This window comes from Eulemur rufifrons, chromosome 14 (assembly GCF_041146395.1).
Source record: "Eulemur rufifrons isolate Redbay chromosome 14, OSU_ERuf_1, whole genome shotgun sequence".
NCBI classification, from domain to species: Eukaryota; Metazoa; Chordata; class Mammalia; order Primates; family Lemuridae; genus Eulemur; species Eulemur rufifrons.
In genome coordinates, this window is record NC_090996.1 from 12,992,058 (window position 1) to 13,010,129 (window position 18,072).

An 18,072-nucleotide genomic window follows, 5' to 3' on the forward strand; every position below is an offset into this window, starting at 1 on the left:
ACATGATTCAAACTGATCATACAATTTCTGTAATGTAACATACTAAAAACAAACCAAAAAAGCCCCCCCAAAACATAAGTCCTATGTTCTTTGGGAACTGTTTATATGTGAGTTTAATGTTACTGACTTGATTAGCTATCTTGACGATTTTACAGCTTCTATTTACACAAGGAGTATGTTTATTCACAGCAGATACCTTTACGTTCTGGGTATCTTTTTAAACAAAAAGTTTGCTATAGCTTCAGAAACATATCTTTTACTACTAACAATTTCTAAAGGACTATGTTTTCCATATTCCCTAAATTGATAGATTCCCTGATATGTAAAAAAGTTTTAATCCATGGTGAAATGTATACACATTCTAAATATTTATAAACTTTTACTCTTGTATTGTCTGGGATCTAATGAATCATATGGTCTTGTAATAATCATGGTCTCTACTATGAGTTTTCAGATTATATGACTAACACACGGGCTTGTCCACACTCACCTGAGTGAGCACTCTGTTGTACAATGTGTTTGACTTCAGGTAGGAGTTTCTTATTCATTATATTGAAAGAGTTCTCTCACATAAAATGAGGTCTGACTTCAGAGAAGCCTTCCCACATCTACAATGTTCACATTCCCTCTCCTGTGAATTCTCTGATGGCTATTGAATGCTGATTTGTGGTAGAATTTTTTCCCACATTCAGTACATTCATAGGGTTTCTCTCCTGAATGAGTTCTGTAGTGTACAGTGAGGTATGACATCCGAGAGAAGGCTTTTCCACATTCATTACATTCAAAGGGTTTCTCTCCTGAATGAATTCGATGATGTATAGTGAGATATGACATTTGAGAGAAACATTTCCCACATTCATAACATTCATAGGCTTTCTCTCCTGTGTGTGTTCTCTGATGTCTATTAAGGGCTGAATTCTGGCAGAAGGTTTTTCCACATTCACTACATTCATAGGGTTTCTCTCCTGAATGAATTCTATGATGTATAGTGAGGTACGACATCTGAGAGAAGAACTTTCCACATATATAACATTCATAGGGCTTCTCCCCTTTATGTATTCTCCGATGTCTACAAAGGGCTGAGTTCTGGTAGAAGGTTTTTCCGCATTCACTACATTCATAGGGCTTCACTCCTGAATGAGTTCTATGATGTATAGTGAGGTATGACAACTGGGAGAATAATTTTCCACATTCATTACATTCGTAAGGTTTCTCTCCTGTGTGTACTCTCTGATGTCTCATGAGGGCTGAATTCAGGTAGAAGGTTTTCCCACATTCATTACATTCATACGGTTTCTCTCCTGAATGAGTTCTATAATGTACAGTGAGATATGATAACCGAGAAAAGAATTTACCACATTCATTACATTCATACGGTTTCTCTCCTGTGTGTGTCCTCAAGTGGGTAGTGAGAGTAGACTTGCGGCAGAAGCACTTCCCACATTCACTACACTTATAGAGTTTCACGCCTGTGTGAATTTTCTGATGGTCATTAAGTGCTGACTTCTGGGAGAAGGTTTTCCCACAGTCATGACAAACATAGGGTCTCTCTCCTGAATGTGTTCTCTGATGTTGTGTGAGGTGTGTCTTCTGGCAAAAGGATTTTCCACAGTAACTACATTCATAGGGCTTCTCTCCTGAGTGAGTTCTCTGATGTTGAATGAGGTGTAACTTCTGGTAAAAGTTTTTCCCACATTCGTTACATTCATAGGGCTTCTCCCCTGTGTGTGTTCTCTGATGTACAGTGAGGGTTCCCTTCTGGCAGAAAGATTTCCCACACTGATTACATTCATAAGGTTTCTCTCCTGTGTGAGTCCTCTGATGTATAATAAATTTTGACTTTTTGCAGAAGGATTTCCCACATTGACTGCATTCATAGGGCTTCATTTCCATGTCAGATCTCTGATGTACACTGAGATTTGACATTTGAAGAAAGGCTATTTCAGATTCGTTCCACTTATAGGGCTTCTCTTCCATGTGATTAACAAAAACTGGGTCCTTTTGGAAGGCTTTCTGGCATTCAATATATTCAAAAGGTTTCTCCAAAATATGAATTTTCTGATAAATACTTTCTTCATTTAGAGTATAAGGTTCCCCCTTTTGATTAAACTCATAAGATTTATCTCCTGGATGAATTTTCTCAAGCTTAATATGGAGGAGTGACTTCCCACATCCACTACATTCATCAGGTTTCATTCTTGCATAGCTTCCATCACTACTAATATATTCTGAAATAGACGTTAAACTCTTTTCACATGAGTCACATAGGCTATTTTTATAGGCTATTTTTCTTGAAGGAACAGGGTTCGTTTCTACATTAAAAATTTTACCAGGAACATTACCTCTCTCTTCAATCAGGGTCTCACTGATGAACACAGTTTGCCTCGAATGTTTATCTTCATCTTCCTGGACTTTCTCTATTAAGTCATCAGTTTGCCAGGCTTCATCTAAAAACAGACAAAATTAACCAACTTTTGTACATCTTCCAATATAAGATGTGGAATGAGACTTATGAGACATGTATACAAGCATCTCATTGGGGGAAGCTGCTAGCTTCATGGACAGATGAAAATATTTTCAAGTGCACTTTTCCCTTTTATTCTTTTCGTTTAGAATCTCTCTCTCTCTCACACACACACACACACACACCCCTCCTTACTACCTCCAGGTGTGGGATAGGGTGAAGTAAACTGACAAAAATGCAAGCACCTTTGATCTCTACTACTTTATATTTTCTTCAAAAACAGGTACAGAAGATAAAATGTAAACACAGAGCAATGATCAGCAGACAAACAAAGTTAGATGAACAGTTAACAAGACAGATATCAATATGGTGACGGGCAGTGCTGTTGGACAAGGAGGGTCATAAGATACATTCAAGTAGGGATTTGTTTTGGAGGAGGTGGATCAGCACTTCATACCATATCATTTCATGTCAAGTAAGGAGAGACAGATTATAATCTAAGGCACTATCACCTTACGCTGAGATTTTTGTGGTAGCATTTTCACTAGTTTACATACTTCTAAACTGTTTTGCTTTTCTCCCTATTCCAAACAGTAGAATAAACTAAATTTCCTCATGTTAAAGGAAGAGTCCTATAACCAAGACTTTAACCCTATAATTCTGTTTCATTTGGAAGGAAAGTCTATATGTGTCCAACAGGAAATATAAAATAGTCCATAGAACATGTCATCCTTTCAAAAGTTGTAGATTTCTTAAATATTCTAATGAAGCTATGATTTAATATAAAACTCATTCTGACCATGAAATTGTTTGTTCCTATTTGGACAATGTAGCATGAACTCTGGTGAGGTGACTGTAGGCAAGTTACTTAATAGTTTTCTGTAGTCAGTATTCTCCACTTGTAACATGGAGACAATGGCATCTACCTTACACATTTGTTATGAGATTACAGGAGTTAATAAATATAAACTGCTCAGAACAGCATTTGGCACAAAACACATGCTCAATAAGTTTAGCAAGTATTTTTCCAATTTTCAATCTCCTGACAATTTCTTTAAGCCAGTCCTGTCCCTGACATACTGCTGTCACTTATCTCTGAATGTGAGGGCTTCCTCACTCCTGAGTGAGTGTACAAACCTTAAGAATCAGATTCCCCAATCTGCTCCTAAAATAGTGACTTTTAGTTTTAGTTATCTTAGTAATTTGTGGGTAAACCTATCATACTTGCTATCATCCACATTAAGTGAAATCATGTCAACCTTATCCTCCAAAACCTACAATTTCCCTGAATCTGCTCCCAAATTATCAACAGATAAAATGGAAAAAAGAATCTAATAAACAATACTTTTCACCACCTAGATTTACAATATGATTCCAAGTTAGGATGACCATTGTCTACCAAAAATATTCTGTTCCAGAAAAACCAAGCTATTTGTTGGACAAGAAAGGTCATAAGAGACAACCAAGTAGGGATTTGTTTTGGAGGAAATGGGTCAACACTCTATACCTTACCATATCCTATCTAGTTGGGAGAGATAGTCACAATCTAAGGCACCACCACCTTGTGCTAAGATTGCTGTGGTGCCCAACTGACACCCAGCGCATTTCAACCACAAGTCTCTGCTTCTTACTGTTTCACTCAGTTTGCCTGACTTCTTGCCTTCATCTACTCAAAATCTACTTTTAAAGGGAGTTTCCATCCTTAAAAAAATACTTCTCAAATCCTTTCTCACCTCAATTAACTCCATTTCCCCTTGAAGTTGAAAATAATTACTGTCCATACAATCATTTGAGCACAAAGTGATTCAGTCTTACATTGGAACATCAGCCCTCCACGTAAAACACTGAGTTTTAAATTACTTCATGCAACTCTGTTCTCTTTTCTTAACCAAAACCTATCTCCTAGGAAGTATTTCCTTTGAACCCCAGAAAAGAAGTCAGGGAAGTTAATCATATGGGTATTTTTATAGTATTTGCAAAATATATGGGTCTGTGACCCAGGCATGCAGATTTAGAAATAAATGCCTATAAATTATTTCTGAATGGACAAGAAAGTCTGTTCACCTACCTGGCTCCTCAGATAATCAAAGAAATACATACCTACCTTACGTTACATACTACGTTGAGGGAGGGGAACATGCCCTTTTCTTTATAGGATTATAATCCAAGGGAGCAAAAAAGATCAAGCAAATATATATACTATCAAATAACAGATTACTTGATCAGATTAACTTCTTTATGGAATCACTGCCAAGTGGAACTGAAGTAGAAGAGACTAGAGTAATGTTAAGAGTTAGGAAGGAAATAGGGGTTGAAAGAATGCATTATCTGGGGAAAGAAAGCATACCCTAATGAAATGTGAACCTGTAAGCACAATAATCTCATGAAGAGAAGATGTTTGGAGTGTGAACCAAACGGAGTTTAATAGTTAGAGTTCCAGGAAACAACAGAAAATTACTTTTTTCAGGCAATACATGGCTAATATTGTGGTGATCCTTAAAGGATGAGGAACTGAAGTTCTCTTTAGGACTTAACCGTGAATAGTTATAGGCTTATCTTGTGAGGCTAGTGATAAGATCACTTGGGAACTTCAGATGAAGACATTGTGCAAATCCAATTAGGATTCATAGCAATCCAGGCTTAATGGAATATACTTCCTGTTAGATCAAGTCAAAGGAAACTTGAGGATATACAGAGGATAAATTAAGATATTTCACACTGGACAAAAGCCAATAATCCTGGAGAAATCAGTAATACCTGATAAGAAGTGGACATAATTAGTGTATTTATAGGGGCCACTATAGGAAAAGAAGAGGTATAATTTAGTAAACAAAGGGAGGTGGGAAAGGTGATTAGTAATTATTAATATAATCTGGAAGAGTTAATGATCAGTATTCAGACATGATGAGAACGAGAGCAGAGCACAATTGCGCTATCACAAAAATACCAGACTGGAGCCCAGGCTGTGTAATGGTGCTAGAGGCATCACACACGGTGTGAGCAGCATAAACACAAACAAAATCCTACAGACTGGAGACTGGAGGAGCCATTTGAGGAACTCAGGAAACAAGGAAGTTACAGCAGGCAGAAGCAGATCCTTTGGAGACATGTCTAGAGGTGGACGGATAAATAAACCAGACTTCGCTTATGTATACAATACTTATGAAGCACCTTCTATGAAATGACATCATTCAAAGCACTGGGAATAGAATAGCAAATAAGAGACAAGATGAAATCGAGCACTTGGTTAAAGAGGCAGACCCAGTCACTGTCATCTCCAAACTTAAGGAGGGCTGGGATCTAAGGAATGGCCAGCACTGTCAAATAAAGCACAGGTACACATCACAACGAGTGACACAACCTATCAGCTTAGGCATGGGATGGGGATTTTGGAATCTGAGCTCAAAAAAAGAGAAGTAAAAAGTGGAACTGGGAATAGAAACAAGTCTGAGGCATTTCACAATAAAGATGAAAAGGTCCAGAAGGTTATAAATAAGAACATAAGAGTCACATAAGTTATTTTTTAATAGCAGACTTATGAATGCCTAAAAACAAAAGAAATCTATAACAGTTACTGAAAATGCTAGAAGAGCAAACAAAGACCCAAGGTTTAAGAGGAAAAAGGAAGTAACTGGATTTTCATTCTGGGTAGTGGTAAGCATGACAAAGCTCTATAAATAAAGTTTTTATGGGCAAGAAAGAAGTCTTTTGGAGTGAGTTTCAGGTGCCTAGAGCATAGAAGTAACTATCTTTAGTCAACTCTAAAGGTTTGGGACCATTAAAAAATTTCTGGAAAAAAACACTACCAAGTTACCAATCTCCTCACTGCCTTCACTAACACACCTGGATAGCTCTGAAGTAGGAATTCTCCTTCTACTATCCATGGCTCTTCTCCTTGCTCCAACTTGATGATAACATCCGGTTTGATAATGTGATACCCTGTTAATGAGAAATGAAAGAGAACTTGAGCCTAGCTGCTTGGCTTCAGGGTCTCTGTCATATGAGGAAAGGGCCTCTGTACGAGCTGTACAACAAAAGTGCCATTTGTGCTTTATCAAAATCAGAACCTTTCACTAGGGAGGTGGTCAAGACTGAAATGCTCTCTGCCTGGTGCCCAAATCAGATTACTCACATTTGTCCCATCAAATTCGAAGTTAAAGTCATTAAATTTGAGAGAATCCCATATATATTAGCAACCAAGAAAGCAAGCTATCCTCACCCACAGAAACTAGATTGCTGTAGTTCTCCAACATCACATTCCTGTATGTTATCTTCTGCTCAGGGTCCAGCTGCTGCCACTCCTCCTGGGTGAAGTCCACAGCCACATCCTTGAATGACACTGGTCCCTGTAATGGCACCATGATTGGAAGTGGGTAATGTGGAAAAGGCACATGGGGACAAGATCTTAACAAGCTCCCTGGTAAAGTTAACCATGAACATTGTATACCTTACGTTATGTTACAAATTGTAGAGAAATCAAACATATTAGAAATGCAATGCTATGGGGTTCATTCCATAGACATTTTTAAAAAATGCTAGGCTCGCACTGTAAATCAGGTACAATCCTGGCTCCTTAGGAGTACAGGCCTGAGGAACACTCATGGAATCTCAGGATATACTCATATACTCCTTCAAACACTCTTCATTTTGCTTCCAGAACATCAACAATGTTGGTTCTCCTATCTCCCTGGCCACTCCTTCTCAATGTCCTTTGTTGGCTCCTCCTGTGCTCCAAGTCATCCTGAATTTGGAGGGCCCCAGGGCTCAGTCTTTGATCTTTTTCTCTTTGCTCTCTGTACTCATCACTTTGATGGTGAGCCCACCTGGCTTCATGACTAATTTATTAATAACTACCATTCATATACCAACATTTTCCAAACCTATATCACCACCCTACGCCACTCTCCTGAACTCCAGACACATATGTCTCAGATTTCAAACTCAACTTGCCTGAAATTCAATCACTGCTCCTGTCCAAACCTGCTCCTCCTGTAGCTACTACTAGAACCAATCTGCAATATTGGCCACAATTACCAAAACAACAAGCAAGCCTGGCAACATACATTCCAGTTTTATATTTTATTAAAAGAGTACGCCTATAGCAGGTCTGACCACAGCCTGCCACATGAATTATCAGTAATAGATTGGCTTCGGTGTCCCCAGTTCCTAGCCGGGAACCCTGAGTTATCTTTCTTCCCATTTTGCACATTCCAGGAGAGGAGAAGCACCTTCCTGGGGAGGGGCAGACAGCTTACCTGGAAACTGTCAAAACTGTGTCTTTAAATGTGTATCTTTTGAATAAACTGTCCCATTCACAAGTACTCAGATCAGCCATTATTACTGTTCCTTTAGTATTATCACCTCTAAAATAAAGATAATAATGGTACCTACCACATAATATAATGCTAATATTAAATAGACTAATCTGTGGAAAGCACTTAACATAATTTTGTGGACATAATACAATCTTATCAATGATATCTACTGTTATTGTCAACTATCTACTGTGTATCTTATCACTTTCCAACTTAGGACAGAAAATTAATCATAAGACATAGAAGTTAAGTTTAAACAACTAAAGGTAATGTGGCTAAATTCTATGTAATTGCCAAGAAAGGACTAAAAAACAGTATCTGTATGTTAAAAACAAAGAGGTTTAGATGATTTCAACAAAACATGGTGGTAGGAGCAGTGGGGAAGGTGGTGAAGGAAAGGCCACTTCATGCTTAGAGGCCCGGTGTGATGATGACAAACTTCTGGTGTTGACCAAGTATTTTAGGTTTTATATGTGGAATGATCCACAAGCATAGGATAGGTCCTCCTGTAGGACTCCCTGAGATGCCACAATGTTCTCACCCAGCTCCAGGTGATATGGTGTCCAGGGACAGGCCTGGCTGGCCTGGTAAGGGTGAGGGTGATCAGGGCATAGAGTATCCAACCTCTGATGGGACACATAGTGGTGGAAGAAGTGGTTCCTGCCCCAGCCAGAGGAATCCACGTGCAGAACTGCCCCAGGAGGTGATGAGACTGCCTCGGAGAGCAACAGTCAGGCTTCTAGAAGCTCTGCCTGCACTTCATTCAGACATCACTGGCCACGACTATGGCTTCCCTGATGAGGATGGAGGCAGTCCAGAAGTTCACATACTGCATTGCTCTGCCTTGCTAAGAGATAACAACTTGTTGATTTCTTAGTAAAGTAAGACTGGTTTCACTTCCTCAAGTGTGTGTCCCTGTTTAGTTTGTCCACCTGATATCTGTCAGCATAGTCCATCGTACAATGAGTAAAAACAGGCAACGGACTTTCACATCACTCATAAGAAGAGGAGAAATGCGTAGAAAGTTATCAGTTCAGAAAAATTCATGAAAGAAAAGCAAAGAAATAATAAGAGTGTGTTATAAGTAAAAACACAGTAAAAGTAATGACATCATATATATCTATGACGAGACTTAAGTGTGAACTGATAAAATCTCTATTTTAAACCAGAATCTCTCTTGGGTTGAAAATATCCCAGGGACACAATCTTTACCAAAAACATACTTAGAAATAAACATACCATTTCACTCATACTTCTATTCTATAAATCTTATATACAATGTATTTGTCTTTATTTGAATCCTTCCCACCAAGGGATTCTAAGCAATCTTCCTGAGAAGGAATATTTAATTCTTTTTAGTATCCCAGTACCTAGTAGAGTACTCATATTTGTGAATAAATAAACAAACAAATGAATGATTACTTAATAAGGAATGCTAACTGAGGGAAGGAAGATTATTTTGGGATCAAAAGAGTCAAATAGGACAATCATGTAAGTTGTATATTAAAAGTCATTACCTGCTGACTCGGGAAAGGGGGGGGTGGGGAAAAATATGAAACTATTGTTTTTAACTTGCACTGTTCACTTAATAATTTATCATGAAAAAAAAAAAAAAAAAAAAAAGTCATTACCAAATGCAAGAGAGTGAGAGAACAGAGAATGAAGCAGTAGTCTAATTTTAATGTGTCAACAGGCTAAATTGCACTTTATTCTAACCTTCTGATTTTGCATTTGTAATTTCACAAAATTTACAACTTATGGGGAAAAACACAATAAGAAAAAAATTATAGGTTTTGTTATTTGGAATACACATAAAATATATGCACTGTGGCTGCTTGCAAACAGCATTCTCATGAATGTTCCAAACTTTTCTTTTTTTGAGACAGGGTCTTGCTCTGTTGCCCAGGCTGGAGTGCAGTGGCATCATCATAGTTCACTGCTGCCTCAAATTCCTTGGCTCAAGTGATCCTCCTGCCTTAGCCTCCCAAGTAGCTGGGACTACAAGTACATGCCACCACAGCCGGCTAATTTTTCTAAATTTTCGTGGAGACGGAGTCTTGCTATGTTGTCCAGGCTGGTCTCTAACTCCTGGCCTCAAGCAATCCTCCTGCCTTGGCTTTTCAAAGTGCTAACATTACAGGCATGAGCCATCATGCCCAGCCAAACTTATTTTTTATTTGGTGAAGGGTTTAAGTAGCTTGCTGGTGTTCACTTTTATGCACAAAGGGACAAGAACAAAATTGCACTGTTTTTTCTCTGCCTTAAAACAAGAAGTTTTATAAGCAGTAACTTTAAGAAAATGGATTTCAGAAAATGGATACCAAGTTGTTAAGACAACCAATCAGAACTGCAAATATTTAGGGATTTTAGATTAATTTCATAAGACAAGGGAACAACCTATGATGAGTGTCTTAAAAGACCGCTTGGTAGAGACAATATTCTAAAGATAGTTTTGTAATAATAGAATTCTGATCTGGATTATATGTTGTCGCACAAGCCAGAGCCAGACCTGAGAGCAAGAATACTTTTGTGAAAATCTCAATTTACTACTTTATCAGAGCTTGGTTTATGATACAGATAGTGCCTGCTTCTCCAATCTTATGGGGAAGGGAGAATGTTTTCCTTACCTTTCTGAGATTCCTTTCAGGAGTGGTTAGGGAGGATAGTAGTTTCAAAGTTAAGCACTGGAATTTCATCAGCAAAATTTGAGAGAAAAAGCGTATTCCCCAGAGGAATAGAACATGAAAAAGATGCAAGATGCAAGATGACTTTAACAAAGGGGCTCTGTATGCTACAGTCATCAGCGATCACACATGCATCACTGGGAACTAACAACAGTCAGACAACAGCCATAGCCTACTGAGGCCAAAAGACTGCACTCCAAGTGTCCTCTACTCAGCCAACAAGGGTCCTCTAGTACAGCGGTCCCCAATCTTTCTGGCACTAGGGACTGGTTTCACTGAAAACAAGTTTTCCACAGATGAGAGAGGGGGTGGGCGGTGGAGCTTAGGTGGTGATGCATGGCCTGGTTTCTAACAGGCTAGTACCAGGCCACAGCCCAGGCTTGGGGACCACAGCTCTAGTACATCAGAAAAAAAGACATCTCAGATATGCAAAGACTCAAAAGAGTCAGTATTAGTACACCACCTATGTGGCCAATCCAAGGAAAACAACTGAAGCAGTATGCCAGAGATAGGAGGGGAAAAATGAAAACTCCTACAAAAATAAAAGAACCCCAAACAAATTCCTCCTGCTCACCAACACTGAGATTATCTTTCAAGATGGGGCACTTGAGCACTAGGTGGAGAGGGTGCTCTTGAACTAGGAAGCCTATCCATGCAAAGTCCTTACTTTGAGAAATTTTAAAAATATGAAATATTTGATTTCTCAAAATGAAGATATTAAAGAATTATATGGTAATACTGGAAAATAAAATAAAAAGACATATTAACTTGGAAGAAAATGTTTACTAACATGACCAAAACTGGAAAATCTTATGATCATTTAAGAGTACTTAAAAGTCAACAAAAGCAAAACAAAACAATGATAGAAAGATTGGCAGTGGATGTGAACAGACACTTTGCATAAACACAGAAATGGTCCAGTGTGAAAAGGCTACGTGCTGGGTAGTTCCAAGTGTATGATGCTCTGGAAAAGGCAAAAATGTAGAGACAGTGAAAAGATCAGCACTTGCCAGGAGCTGGGGGAAGGGGAAGGCAGGTTGGAGCACAGAGGGTCTTTAGGGCAGTGAAACTATTCTGCATGACACACTAATGGTAGATACGTGTCATTATCCATTTGTCAAAACTTGAACTGTAAAACACAAAGAGTGAACCCTAATGTAAACGATGGATTTTAGGTAATAATAATGCATCAATATTGGTTCAAGTGGAACAACCGTACATACCACTGATGCAAGACGTTATCAACAGGGGGAACTGAGAGGGGAGAGGTATGTGGGAACTCTGTGCCATCTGCTCAATTTTTCTATAAACCAAAAACTGCCTTAAAAAATAAGTCTATTGATAGTAAAAAAAAAAAATAAACAGCTCCTAAATATGTAAAAATATACTCAAACCTCAACCTCACTCATGAGGTTAAGGAAAAGCCCAAGCCTGTGGGCATGCAGGGGGCCCGGGAGCAGCCGAAGCACCCTGAGTCACATTCCCTTTCTGGCTCAGCAAGAAACCCCTGTGTGCCCTTGACTTGCTGCCCTCCAAACCCCTACTGCATTTCACATTGTCAGTCTCCACTTGTATCTTTTTATCAGATGACTTGCTTTCCCAATTAGGTGGTTTCAAATTCTCTGCAGTGTAAAACCAAACATCACTAGAGCAGTGGCGACTCCTGGGTCAATCTCAGTATTTATCTCCATTCATGTTCCTCGCTGTCCCTCAACAGGAAGCCCAAACCCTAAAGAAGCAGAAGTTCTTACTGGCCCTTCAGGAGCCTTTCTCAGGTGCCTTTACCAGCCTTTGCAACGAACCCTAATTACTCCAGGGCTGTGGAAACCCCACCTCATTTGACCACACCTTTCCCTCCACTGGGTGACTGAGTCACAATGCTTTACAATACATTTACAGTCATCACTTCAAAGTTTCCCATGTACTGACCATAAAGATTCCCACTGTCTCCTGTAAACATGTCTATGAATTACCTCCTCCAAGGAGAACACAAACTCGAGGGAAAGAAGGGCCTCTTAAAATCATGTCCCCAAACCTGAAGAGGTATGATGTTAATGTCTATGAAAAAAAGACAAAATACTTATGATGGGAAGGGTCACCAAAGCAAAGAGCCAAGCAAGGAGGAAGCTTCCTTTCGGGATCCTTCAAGTACCAGAACAGAAAAAGACGGCACAGGTAGAACCGATGTTCCAGTTACTTTGGACTGAGAAGCACCAATGTCATTACAAAAAATCCCAAGAGTAGTAAATTACATACACATTGTAACAAATAAGATGGAATTTCAGACAAAAGTATAATCCTCCCAGCCAGCTAAGCGATGTGTGCAGGTGGTCAGGATGAACCTGCTCTCTCCCTAAACCCCCAACCTCAGCCTCACTCTCAGCTGATGAGCTATTACCCTGAGAAAAGAGATGTGAGCAGAAGGAATGCCACATGTCTACTCGTCTTGAACCACCTCCTGAGACCCCTCCAACCCCGGTCCCCATCCCTGCCCCTCTCTCTGACTCTACGAACCTCCAGCCATGCTCCCCTCTCCCACACGCATCAACTATGTTTCATTCTCCACTGGATCATGCATTGTTATTTCTCCTATTAAAACAAAAAAATCCTTTCTTGGCTTCAACCCCTACTCCAGCCACTGTCCAACTTTTCCCCTTCAGGGCAAAATTTCTGAAAAAAGTTAGGAATACACCTAATCCAATCCTTCTACCACTCTCTGCTAAACCTCTCCAATCAGGATTTACCCTGCAGATCCAGCCCAACAAGTCCTCTGGGAGTTGCATGACCTCCCCAGGGCTAAATCCCATGGCTATTTCTCAGTCCTCATTTGGCTGGACTATTAACAGTACTGACATAGCTGATGACCCGCTCCCGGAAGTTTCTCCTTCCCCTGGCTTCCGGAATTGCAGGCCCCTGGTTCTCGCTCTTGCCTGATCAGCAGCCCCTTCCCAGTTCCTCCTTCTGTATGAGAGGGCGTGTGGGAGAGCCCGGGCTCACCCCCTGCCCAACTTCCAGTGCCAATTCCCACCTGGACTCATCTCCTGGCTCCCCTGCCCCCAGCCAACATACATACATTTGCCTTCCTGATGTTGCCACCTCACCTCATACCAAACAGCCCAAATTTAAAACACCTAAGACCTCATTCTGGCCTTTTCTCAAACCTGCTTTTCCCACAATCTTCTCCATCCCAGTTAAAGCCAACCTCATTTTCCCAGCTACTCGGAGAGCTTCTCAAGTGCTTTCCACATGGATGCAGCATGATACCATTAACACTTTAGCTTTAGGAGAAATATTCAATGTAGAAAATATACTTGAGCTAGTGGACCAAAGCAGCAGCAAAGAAAGGAAGTCTCTGCAATAGTCCAGAGATGAAAAAAATAAGCTATTTTAACGGTCGCAGGGATGGGACCAGAGGACAGGATAAAGCCATTTAGAACATAACATTAACAAACTCGAACAATCTCATGTGGTAAAAGAGAATAGCCAAGGAGTTTAGAAAGAATCTCATTTTTCTGGATAGCATTACAGGCTAGATGATAGAACAATGAATGAACCAATAGGAATAAGAGGAGAAGGCACAGGTGGGGGTTGCAAATAATCATTTTTGGATCTACTGCATCTGTGAGGTGTCCTCTGGACACATTCCATAGAAATGCTGAGCAGGTGGCTGGACAGAGGCACCTATGGCTCCATGTGCAAGAACCAACACAGAGCTGGTGGTTAGAAGCATAGGAGGATGAGCTCAAAGAGCTATAAGAAGAGTCATGAGCCTAGAGTGGAAAACAACAGGTGAAGAAAGCAGAGAAATCATCATATTCAGGAAGAGGACAAGGACGGAGATGTCATGGAAACTGACAGGAGACTCTGGTCTACAGCGAGGACTGGCAATGTCTAACTGATCACCCGCAACCTCTACCAGAACAAGGTCAGGGGAACGGCAGGGACAGAACCAAGGCTGTGGGCTACACGAGAAAATGGGAATGGGAGATAAGGGCTTCTTTGCCAGAGATTTATCACTGCTCTGTCTGCTGTGCAACCCAGGTAGACTAACAGAGAGAAATATTTACCAACACTAACTTAAGAGTAAGGGGGCCATTCCTGCAGATGATCCATGTTTTATCCCTAGGTCAAGCAGTAAAAACAATGTATCTGTGGGACAACAATATTTGAGTCAACCAGAGATGTCATATGCATTAAGTCCTCTGTGGGCAGGATGCTCCCTGGTTACATGAAGAACAAGAAAGACGGGGATGGCAGTGGGTTAAGGGCTATCATTTAGGAAGGCTATTCATGGTTACATCAAAGAAATCTTTAAAATCCATGAAAAAACAAAACTGTTTCTGCTTATGGTCAATGTAAGTCAAGTAACAGATGGAATTTATCATTTTTTGTGATGAATCCCAAGAATGTGAGACACACTAGTACTCTGGCTTTAAGAACTCTTTAAAGATCATGCTATCTACACACATGAACACGACAAATATGCTGGTGCTGGCTACTCTGTTCTGTCTGACCATACCTTATCTATTTCTACTTTTGCATTTTAAAATTTGAACCGTTATTCATTTCCTAAGGTGTATTGTAAGTCAAAGAAGGGAATAAATACATGAACAGAAAAGCTCACCAGAGATTTATTCATTTTCTGCTGCTCTTGGAAAAATGTGGAGGGCTGTGAAAGCAGAGGCAGATCTGGGGAAGGAAAACACAAGCAATGAAGTTATGGGTGATCTGGCCTGCCAAGGCAGGAATCTCCCGCATAAAAACCTACACAGAAAGGTCCGTGAAGGACACCCTGTAGGAGACTGTCACTTTAAGCCCTGAGTAGGGACTGGAAAATGACCAGGAGGTACACATTTGTAGCTCACACTGGTTACCAGGTAACTGGGCGCAATTCTCACAGCGAATGACAACTGGATCCTGGTAAAATAATCTGCCACCATTAAATGTACAATAAATTCTGTAACACTCATCTATTTTCTAAGTCTTTTAACTACTTAAGATCAGAAAATCACCTTATTTTGGCCCCTTCCTTTTGTTCTCCCTTTGCTGCAACAATGGGTCTGGTCATCATCTGTGGTGTATGTATCATGCTCTGTAAACCTGTATCTGGCTCTTGCTCTATAATCCTATCTTTCTCTCCTCAATAAACCTCATTTTCGTGCTTGCCTTAAAAATAAAAATAAAATGGACAGAATGCTCTGAATAAGGACATGCAGTCAGTACGGTTGAGTCTTTATTTGTACAAATTTTGAGTGCTGGCTGCTCAAAAGGACATTTTATTAAAAACTTAACTCTGATTTAACTAAGATACAGTGGACAGAACACTGGCCTGAAAGATGACTCCTGAGTTCTACTATTAGCCATCCTACCAACAAACCTGGTGACCTTGGACAAGTCACTCATCTGCTAAGGCCCAATGTCTTCCTCTAGCAACTGAGGCAGCAAGAGAGAATCCTTGCAGACTTCCTGCACTGAAATGTCTTGTTTCTACAGGGGCAGACCTGAGGTGGAATCAGCAGGCACAGATTAGAGAACTAGGTGCTGATGGACATTTAGTAACACACTCGTTCGCCATCTGGAGCGGTGAGAAGAGGAAAGAGCGGAGGAAAAAAGTTCCCAGCTGAGGCAGGTGACACGCCCCTCTCCCAGTAAACCCTGTCCTCACAGATCTTCCCATGGCGAGCCTACTCCAGTGTAGCCTGCCCCCGCCCTCAAACCCAACCACCCCTCTCTCCTGGAAGCCATCAAAACCCTCCCCTGCCCCACAAATTAATGTCCTCGGCACGCTATGACTTCACCCAAGCCTTGCTCAAAGCCACGACCTACCCCTCCTGCGGCTCCGCGGCCTCTGCCCCACGGTTCCCGACAGGTCGGGGCAGGGGGGCTGTTCTCGCGGGCGCTCTTCTGCTCCCGAGGTCACCTCCTTTCCACTTCACCAAGGCCGTTCTGTTCCCGAGGAGCCGGATCTGGGCCTACGGGACAAATTCGGGCGGAGCGTCCCTCCCGGGCCCTAAATCTGCCTCCTCGGGGACTCACCGTCCCGCAGAGCTGCGGCCACACCTCAGAGGACGCAGATGGGCCGGTCCTGGGTCCCGCCGCCCCTTCGTCGCCGTCACTGCCCGCCCGGCCCCTCGAACCCCAGCACCGCGAGCCCGGGGCTCGCACTCGAGGGTCCCCGCTCGAGCCTCCGCCGAGGCCGCGCGAACCCGGGGCCACAGAGCCTCCCGTCCGCCTGCGTGTCGGCCCCACCGGTCGGCGTTCAGCCGGGCACGGTCCACGATCTCGCCCACCAGAGGCCAAAACCTGGCAACGACGTTGATCCACGACCTGAGGACGCACCGGAAGCGAGGGCAGAGCGGCGGCAGTGCGCACGCGTGAACACGCACACAGAAGGACAGCTGCACATGCGCAGGAGAGCCCCGGAGGTCGCCTCCTGGGGCCGCTACCGACCCCAAGACAGGTGACAGGACTCTATTTCCCATGAATCTATGCGCCACCAGGTTTAGGGAACGTCGTAAAAGTCCCTGCGTCGTGTAGATCTGAGAGTCTCTGTGCTGTGAAGACTGGCTTCCCCAGCCCCAACCTCAAATTTCTGCTTATTCTAAGGCTACGTCTTTAAGGGACCGTCTAGGCCGGGCGCGGTGGTAAACACATTGACTGCCACACTAGAAAAAAAAATTTTTCCCCTGGGGCCACGGTGTTTTATTAAAACAAAACGATCCTTTCTAATTTGTTATTTTTTATTGTTTTCTGTGTGCGTGTTACATACAACCCAACCCACGTTTTTAGAATTGTCAATATTAATTGCAACCATAGGAGGAACATCAAGAAGTAAGATTTTCATAAACCAACTGCAGGGTTTTGCTTCACGAGGCCCCAGGCTCAATACTAGCGTGAGTTAAATACAACTCACATGGCAGTTAATGTGTTAACGCTGGTAATCCGGCCCTTGGGGCAGCCGAGGCGGGAGGATCGGGGGAGGCCAAGTTTGGAGCTGCAGTGAGCTTGTGCTTGTGCCACTGCACTCCAGCCTGGGCGACAGAGCGAGACCCTGTCTCAATCAATCAATGAATAAAACAAAGTTTAAAAAATAAGAGAATCAGTGTCCACGCACAACTATAATAAATAAAGGAAAGGGGTGCATCATATCACGTTTGCTTATGATCACAAATGAGACATCATTTAACTAAAATATCAGGACATAGAGCCCACCGATAAAATAGAGTATTAGCCGGGAACAAAATACCCTCCTACTCCCAACAAGGAGAAAAGAAATTTAGCTTTTCCAAACCACTTCAAATTCATAACTGTAGATCAGAAACTACACACAGAATTGAAAGAAGAAAATTGTGCATAACTTTACCTCCTGAAGAGGATAAAGTGTGTAGAAAAAGAATTTTGTGTTTCAATGGAAAATTAAGCATTGTTTGGAAGACCCCGTTATTTGATTCCAGCCCTGTTCATAATCTTTGAGCTATTTTACACCTTTTTGAAAATTGTGGTTAACAGACGCAAATTACGTCCTGCCTGGCGGAAGTTGGTTGACTACAACCCCCCGCCCCCAAACTCCAGAGAAAATCTAGTTTGACTCCATTTCTCCATTTACTTA

At 41.6% G+C, this 18,072-nt stretch overlaps 1 protein-coding gene across 4 annotated transcripts; it reads right to left on the bottom strand.

Moving 5' to 3' along the window:
- Positions 1 to 351: 351 nt before the first annotated feature.
- Positions 352 to 16,559, bottom strand: ZNF12 (zinc finger protein 12). Of its 4 annotated transcripts, XM_069486590.1 has the most exons (6): positions 16,290 to 16,342; positions 15,088 to 15,152; positions 6,684 to 6,810; positions 6,308 to 6,403; positions 2,343 to 2,447; positions 352 to 2,228 (listed from the first exon to the last, which is right to left on the bottom strand). In XM_069486590.1, the coding sequence occupies exons 2-6, from the start codon at positions 15,100 to 15,102 to the stop codon at positions 589 to 591; spliced, it is 1,983 nt and encodes a 660-aa protein (XP_069342691.1). In that variant the 5' UTR covers positions 15,103 to 15,152; positions 16,290 to 16,342; the 3' UTR covers positions 352 to 588. The 4 variants fall into 4 exon arrangements, with proteins under 4 accessions (XP_069342691.1, XP_069342689.1, XP_069342688.1 ...); XM_069486588.1 differs by lacking the exon at positions 16,290 to 16,342 and adding an exon at positions 16,500 to 16,559 and having other exon boundaries at positions 352 to 2,447; XM_069486587.1 differs by having other exon boundaries at positions 352 to 2,447.
- Between the last annotated feature and the right edge of the window lie 1,513 nt (positions 16,560 to 18,072).